This window comes from Crocodylus porosus, unplaced genomic scaffold, assembly GCF_001723895.1.
Source record: "Crocodylus porosus isolate Cpor-Errol unplaced genomic scaffold, CroPor_comp1, whole genome shotgun sequence".
Taxonomy (NCBI): Eukaryota; Metazoa; Chordata; order Crocodylia; family Crocodylidae; genus Crocodylus; species Crocodylus porosus.
The window spans coordinates 50,006,328-50,015,120 of NW_017728906.1; the positions used below are offsets into that span (position 1 = coordinate 50,006,328).

Here is an 8,793-nt window from a genome sequence, read left to right on the forward strand (position 1 = left end):
AGAAGGGAGTTCCCCAGTCTGTAGGTATGGTGCCAGTTGTTCCTCCCCAAGATATGGGGTTGTGCAGACACACCCGCAGACAAGCTGCAGATACAAGCAGACCTAGACAAGCTAGTATGTTGGGCAAAATGGAAATATTTTGAAATTTAATCTTAAGTCTTTGCAAACTTTCTTGCACCCATAAATAACAATGAATATTGAACTGTAAAAATGTTATTCATCTGATTCAATTCACTGCTATGCCATTTAATATTACTATTTAGAGATGAACATGCTCACTAGGCTGATTTAAAAGTGGTCGTGGCTGTGATGTGTACAAAATAGGTCTGAAGCTGATTTGTTCCCTGAATGGATCACTCTAAGAGTAGAATATTACTAGCTTCAGCCATGCTGTAGTCATGTTTTTCAAACTTGTATGTAGCTACTACTCTTTTAAAGCCTCCTGGATATTTTTATATTGTGTTACCAGAAATCATATGGGGTCTTTCCTCATCTTTAAAGGAAAGCAAATTTTACAATCAAGTACTACTTTAAGCTCTTCCCTTTTAAAAAATGTTGTTGTTAAAAGTAAAAAAGGACTTAACAAACAAAAAATAATGAAAAATGTTGGGCCAAGTATCCCACCTCAACCAATCAGGAGGAAAGAGAAGATACCTACTCTGTCGCTAGTTCTTTTGATGTTACTGTGCATCTGAAGATTTTTGGAGTATTAATATTGCTACTCGTAAGCCAGGTACAGACATTCAGGAAGCTTGGGGAGGTTAGATTGCATTAAAAATGGCCACCTGATGTAACTTAGTTTGCACAGGTGCAGACCTTACACTTAGGGTCAATTTAAGCGTGAACCATACAGAAGTTGAGGAAGGTTAGATTGGTTTAAAAACGGCCAACATGATCCAAGTTAACCCTACTTTGGAGGTATTCTAAGTTGGATATAGTTTGGCGAGACTAATCTAACTGCACTTTTGTACATGTGCCCAGCCCAGCCCTGGGACTAGGGAAGACCAGCTGCTGACCCCAGGCCTGAGGCTGCACTTGTACCCCCTAACCACCTGGCACCAGGCTATTTTTAGGCCCCTGGCCCCACCCCCAGGTGAAGAACCCCTGCACAGACCAGCCAGCAACTCCATGAGCCAAACCCCCCAATTCCCCTCAAGCTCTGCATAGACCCTGCTAGCTCCCTGATCCTGCCAAACCCTTCTGGAACCTTGCAACTCCCCATGGACCTTGAAGACCCTGCCCTCTGAAGACCCTGCTAGCCCCTCCAGTCCTGTCAAACCCTCAAAATATTTTTAGGCCAAACTCATTACTCGGAATTCACAGTACTATGCCCTTCCCTTTTGATTTGTCTTTTGAGTCAACCTTCTTCTTTACATGCCCTATGGAGCCCTGTGATAACTCTTTCCAAGCTGTGGCATTATCTTGCTATGTCTAATTATGGATTACTTTCTTATCAAATGATTTTTGGACATAGCTGTTTTTGTAAATATGTATATGCATGAAACTCTTGTGACTCCACAAGAGAAGCTTAATGGAGATGAAGGTTTTAGAGGTCATACCATTTGGAATAAAGTATCCTAAACACAGAAGTTTCCCCAGACATTTAAGAGCTTTTTAAATTCAAGAGGCACCTTTTCTTTCAAGGAAATTAACCAAATATCAGAAATATCAGCCACTCAGCTTTCAGGCTGTGCTGTCGACACGACTGGCTTATCATTGGCACCGTAGCACATCACCAGCTGGCTCTGTGTGCACCAGAGAATCCATTTATATATTTGTACCGAGTACACTAGCTAGGTTAATATCTGTACATACCATTTATTGTGGAGATTGCATACTTGCCCTTACAGACAGATGTCCACCATTTATTTTAATGACAAAAAATATTGTTGGTGGCTATCTAAAATAAGAAATGAACTTAGGCATTAGTGTTCTCTGGAGAGAACAAAATGTTCTAATCAAGTGGCTTTGCTGCACTGTGAGAGCAGTGCATACGTTTTAGTAAAATTTCTTGTGCCCTAGCTAGTTTACTTACAGCAGTTTTGTCTAGTACAAATGCAAAGCTAAGAATCGTGGCGGGGCACATATTTAATTTCTTCTCAATCCTTTGTCATCCTTTATTCTATCACTAGGGAGAAGCAATGACTATATTAAATAAAAGAAATGTGATTATGATAGATCTATAAATATTCTCTGATGAATAGCAAAATCTACATATATTGTCATAAATATAAATACAATCTATTAAAATGTAAAGGAGGCACTAATAGTTCTGTTAAACGTTTAGTACCTATTTTGAAACCAATGAAGCTAATACTATTTGAATTTTCCATCATTAAGGAAAAGTAATTTTTGATGATACCTAAAACAGATGTTCCTGAATCTACTCCATTTCACTTGTTAAAAGTTTTTTCTTGGGTCTTTATAATACTTCTACATAATCTGCCACTCTTTGCATTAATCTAAAATAAGAAGTTTATACATTTTTCTCTGTTTATAATGTCTGTGGTATAAATGGAAGATGATATGAGTCTCATTGCTTAACAGTTTTTAACTTTACCTCCCTTTTGGTACCTGTTGCTTTGGTGAATTTAAAAATAAAGTCATTTAGATGCCTCTTTCTACCAAGGGGTTACAGTGCAGTAGCAATCTACATGATAGTATATCTGCCTGTAGTTTTTTGGCAATGAAAGGAAAGCTTAAGTTCTAAAATAAAGGTGAAATCTGTCAGCCTAAAAATCTGTAACGTGAAAACATGGTTTTGATGAGAGAAGATGTAGAAATATTTGTCAGGATTATGCTGGATAAACTTATTTGTTTGTTTTTTCTCCCACAGTACTTAAGCCACCATTGCAATTCTCCACTGCAGAGCTTATATTTTCACTTCATTCAAGAAATATAAATTTAGATATTGTTGATGGAAGTCAGAGTACTCAGGTATGTAAACACAGCTGTTTTTATGACTATTCTTGACTGAATCTATTTTACTTCACTGTAAAATCGAGGTACAAAGCAGAAACTCAAATTGTAATTTAAATAACTACATAAATATTTTCCAAAGTTTTTTTTAGTAGATTCCTAAATGTTTTTATTATTGTGGGTTTCATGTTAGTGTCTAAATGTTATAGCTTTTGCACCATTTCTGAGTTGCGCTTGGTTTTACTTTCTGATTCATGAAACTGACTTTTGCAATGCATGAGTAATATATGATTTTCAAAGATGCACAGTGATAATGTGTAGTGTATATAGATGATGTCTGAGTTTTTTCCCCTGAAAGTCTTTTTCAGGGGATTTCACACGCATATAATGTGTATCTGTATGTGTATTCCTTCTTGAAATGACCTTTGCATATCTGGTTCCTTTGCAGACATAGGTATTGTATATTGTGCTTCATGTTTCTTGAAACAAGGGAAGACAATTTAGGTGGCATGTTCCCATTCATCCATAGATCCAAAGTTCCAAGGGTGGTTTAACAAGTTCCAACCTTTACCCTTTAATCTTCATCTTTGTTTCTGCTGGTGATAGTGGTGTGAAATAATTTCCTTCATACTTCATTGCATAGTTAGTAGGGTTTTATGTTTTGACATTTCTAGTAAATGATAGTTTGGATCTTGTTTATATGTAGCAATTTCCCTTTTTTTAAATAGCGTTCTTAGAATTCTGTTGTTTTGGAACCAGAAAATCATACAGAGTTTTAAAATTGTCCGCGCCGTAATAGAATGCCTCAAATAATGACCTCTTTGGTTAATTCAGATTTAGAGAAGAGGTAATCTTATGTACTTGTTAGAGATCAGTGCTGGATCTCAGGCATCTGGAGATGTAAGAATACCAGATCAGAACCGAAATTGGCACATCGATACTTATTGCTTTTGGGAGCTATATTCCATGTAGCCTTGGTTAATCCTTTCGCAAGTTTCTTAAGGGTGTTCCTCTGGAATCTTGGAAGAAATGACCATAATTGTCTTTTTCATAGGTATTCTAAATAGATAATTGAAAAATTATAATCTCCTAGGAGGTCCCCTGAACCTGTGTATGGGAAGAGTGTCATAAAACCAAAGAGAAGCAGAAAATGGAAGGACTTCCCTCTATGCTCATTTCACCAGATGTCATCTTCATTACATCTTTCCCATTTTTTCCTTATGACAGTATGAACTGACAGCAAATAAGTGTGATGTAATAGAAATCTATGGAGTAAGCTTCTTTCTAATGGATATTCTCTGAGGTAGTCATGATTAGCTTTCATTAGGGACACAACTTCAATCTGGGCTTGCATTGTGAACTGCCTGTGATGCTTCTGAAATGCTGTCTTTTCTCTTGTTTCTCCTTTGACTACTCTTAGGATGTAGGTATAGTGTGGTCTCAGGGAACCATTTATACCATTTTTTTCCTGTATGGTTTTGGCTGTGGAATATAACATATACTGATATTTATGTACAAGAGCTTTTCTTGTCACAGCAACGACACATCTTATTCTTAGTTCTTTTATCGAAACCTCTTCAGATATCTTCATCAGAATTTGTTGAGGTAGGAAGGTATAAACCTCCTTTGCCTACAGGCAATATAGAAGATGAAAGAGGAACTTAACAACTTTCATAGTCTCAACAAATATATCTAAAGGATCAGTGTATATAGTATTGTTGGTAATTGCAGTGTTTCATTGGAAGAAATGGGTTTGCCTCATTATCTCCACCCCGCACCAGTATTAACACCACAGGAGTTAATGTACAGTATTGATCTCATACTGGCCCAAGTTTCATAGATGAGAGAGAGAGAGAGAGAGTTAGCAATTCAGTTATTCTGAACCCCTGATGGTTGACCTAGTACATAACCTGTGGGGCCCATGTGATTATCTTGGAGCCTGTGGGCTCCTTCCTGGGCTCCACTCCCCTTACTGCTCCTTCTGCTGCTGCCCGTGTCTCCAAGCTGCCCTCTTCCTTCACCAGCTTTCTCTTCCTGCCCCTGTTCCTGTGGGTGGAATAGTGGAATTTGTGCAGCCCATGTGGCAGGGATGCCTGGAGAGTTTGCACATTTTGATCCTGGCGAGAGCCCACATAACAGGGGGAGCCTGAGGAGCCCGCACAGCCTGTGTGGTGGGGAAGCTTGTGCAGCTTGGGGGACCTAGGAGTTTGAGTAGTCTTTGTGGTAAGGGGGCTGGAGAAGTCTATGCATCCTATGCATCCTGTGCAGCAGGGCGGCTCTGGAAGTCTATGCTATCTGTGAAGTAGGATGTGGCCCCATGTGGCTTGTGGCCCAGGAGGGCCTGTGGCCTATGTGGCATGCAGCTCACAACATCTCAGAAGTTGGACACCCCTTATCTAGGTTACTCTTAAGTACTGCAGAAGTCAGTATCCTATTTGGGATTTGATAATATGAACTGGGTTTTCCTCCCAGGAGGGAAAACTGATTTTTATGTATAGTGACTGGTAAATGTGCTCTCTGTTAACCAATAGACATGCTTTCTTTCTTGCCATACATCTATAAACAATTCTTACTTTATTGCTTTGTAGTGCTTTCTGGGAAATGTTGAGTCAGTTGATTCTTATCTGTCGAAAAGAACAATTCATATAGTAGCCTGACCTGTTTGCAATAGAAAAAGCTTAACGCAAGACTATGTGAAAAATATCATAATGGTTATTGTTTTCCATCATCTTGCATAATGCCTTTGTTTCTCTACAACTCTTGACAGAAGCTTGGCCTAAAGAATACCTCAAGGCAACAGCTGACATGGAAATTAGATCTTGACAGTGCAGGCAAAGCGGTTGAGGATGGTGTTTTTAAATTTAGTCTATGTACTGGCGTTCTTGTTCCAAGACAGAAAACTAGTGTCACTGTAAGCTTCTGCCCTTGTAAGTATTTTTCTGAATTTGGTAACTGTTGTATAAATATTTTTTTCACATTTACTTTGTTCAAGTCTCCATCTCTGTAGGTTTACTTAAGCCCCTTTTCACTGTGCTTCATGAATAACACATTTTCTTTGCTGAATTTTGTTTGAAGAACTACCATGTCTAAATGGCTATATGAAGCAAAGTCTGAAATTAAAATTATAATTAAAAAACAACTTCTTGAACTCCTAACTTATATGTTGTAGCAAGGCAGACAAAAGTGGTATTTCATTATCTTGATATTACCTAGTGTTACAGCCTCTGGCACTGTGCCACTGGAAAGTAGCTTCAGAGAACTGATTGTTACAGACATGACAGCACAGGAAGGGGGAATCAGTTGAAATGGAAGTGTGTTTTCCAATGTAAAAGACTTCAAAAGAGGGGATGCCCAAGACATTTTTTGGCAAAAAGCAGAAAGACATATGAACAGATTCTAATTTAAGAGTTTCTCTGGGGTTCTCTTACCCTAGGACAACATCTAACACTGTCCTAGGTCACAGAATTCTGTTTAGCTATTTATATGCTTACCGTGAAATACAAAAGTAATCTTTTTTTTTTATTTTTCTATCGAAACAAAGTATTAAGCTACTCATTTCCATCAACATAGGAAATATTTCTATAAAACTGACCTTGGAAAACATGTATATGTGTAGACAAGGTTCTTTGGGTGAATATGATATATTTTATTAGACCAACTTAAATGGTTGTATTTTTTTTATGTACATGTGTACGCTTTCAACATCACTTTCTCCTTGTTTGAACCCTGTACCCAATGGGTGTGGATAGTTTCCATTTTTTTAAGAAAATTTTAATGTCACCATAATTTTTTTCATGAAAAGGCCATTTGCAGATATTTGATGATTTTGACAGAATTCCCTGGAAAGAGGATTGTTTTAAAATGTCTCAGTTCACTGTTTATCAGTTTTGATTTGGGTGACATGATTTCAATATTTCTGAAATAACTATTCTGTAATATTTGTGTGCTGACTGGAAATTACTGGAACATTTAATAATACGCTGTCACTGTCAGAGATTTCTCAAAGATGTGAGTGTAAACAGTCCTGTATATTTGGAATTAAAAATATAATAGTAATATCAACTACTAGGAGAAAATTCTGGAATGCCATTTTACTTCTGAAAGACTGGGACAGCAAGCTAATTTAAAATCGTTTGATGCTTATCAGTCTAATTGTTAAACATAAGGCTGTTTTCTGTAATAAAAAAACAAACCCCCCCCAAACAAACAAACAAACATAAAAACCTGTTTGGGCCCTGTGCCATATATTTTAATTTGGCAACAAAAATATATTTGTTTAGTGAAACTGAGTGCAAAATGTCTTTATCCATCTGATTCTTATGAATAATGTTTTTTCTATACTGATTTTGGAACTTGATGCCATGTTCCTTTTTCCAGCTTTTATTGATTCAGGGCACTGGTTAAGGGTCTGTGATGACTTCGGAGACTTGGGCATGGCTCATATAAAATATACTTGAATGGAAGTCAGTGATGATAATCATATTAACAGTGACTTTGGGGAGTGATTAGACACAGGAAAACAAGAATGTTCACTGAATTGGAAGAATTAGAAATGTTGTTCCAGGTAGCAAGGAAAATATGTAGAAAAACAAAGGTGGGAGGGAGAGACAAAGGGAGCAAGAAGGGAATGAAAACACAAAAGGGTAGGAGAGGAATAACAGGAGCAAAGGGGTCACATTTTGGCAGATGCTGAGCAATCCAGTGCTGTAAGAATGAGAACATGATATTTGAATTTTCTTTTGAGAGAGAGGAACTGCAGCGTGGAGTCATGAATGGCATGTCTGGGTAAAAACAGCAGAGAGGTTAGGTAATTTTATCTACTGAATGTTGGAAAGGCTAATGAGATGAGTCAGAGAAAAAGAGGTTATGGAAACCAGGCCAGGGAAACATGGCGTGAGCCTAGGATTTTGTAGTGAGGAGAAGGGGATGGTGTCATTCAGAACTTTATAAAAAAAAAAGATTCTGTATGTCATTTAGAAATTGTGATTCTGAATTTTTCTTTTTTTTTTCCTTTTTTATTAGGTATCCTGATATTTCTGTTGTCATTCAAATAGTATAGAAGCACAAAATAGAGGGTTGTCACTTTACTTCATGGAGAGACAGTTTTAATGATCAGTTTCTTAGAGAACATATATAACTACACAAATTAATCCTGATAGTATTGTACTGTGAGAAAATAAATATTCAGACAACTCATTTGTTTTTTATTTTGCGAAGATCGTTATTTTATTGTTAGATGTTACGGCCCTGGCTCAGGGTGTTAGTATTTTTAGACTGAGCAAGGAAAACAGCTTAATAGATGGCGAGAATGTGAATGACTGCTGAATAGGTATACCATTAGATCAGCTGGATTTGTTTTTAGGGATGCTCAAGGCAGTATTATTCTTACAAAAGTAAGTGGTAATAAAATGGAGAGAGAAATATTTTTATTGATACTTACAAATAAGATAATGCCACACCTCCTGAAGTAGGGTCTATGAATGACAGTTAGTCCAATGACATATGCTTCCAGTTGTCACAGTATATTAAGAACCTTTAAAATATATTAAATGCTTTCCTAATGTTACTTTTCATGTAAGCAGTTGTAGTAGCAGCAGTCAAGAGGGCATCAAGTATTTGTGAATGGTAGGATATAACATAAGTTTCCTAGCGGGGGTTTTGCACTATGAAAAAGTGCAAGAACTCATCCTATAAAACAGTAGTTTTATGAAGTCAGACCTCCCCCTTCAGAGAATAAAATGCAGATACCAAATAACATTTGATTGTCTGAATAGATTATATGTGTTTATGTGGTTGTGTTTGGGTGTAAACAAGTGTTCACGGCATCTGGCTCAGGTTTAGATGACTTAGTTGTGTGAGCATTTGATGCTTGCA

At 37.2% G+C, this 8,793-nt stretch overlaps 1 protein-coding gene across 1 annotated transcript in view; it reads left to right on the plus strand.

Moving 5' to 3' along the window:
• CFAP47 (cilia and flagella associated protein 47) overlaps positions 1–8,793 on the plus strand; it is a 734,432-nt gene that overhangs the window by 125,338 nt on the left and 600,301 nt on the right. The window contains exons 23-24 of the mRNA XM_019528459.1: positions 2,837–2,937; positions 5,687–5,846. Coding sequence (XP_019384004.1) covers positions 2,837–2,937; positions 5,687–5,846 — 261 coding nt within the window. The remainder of the gene's footprint in view (positions 1–2,836; positions 2,938–5,686; positions 5,847–8,793) is intronic.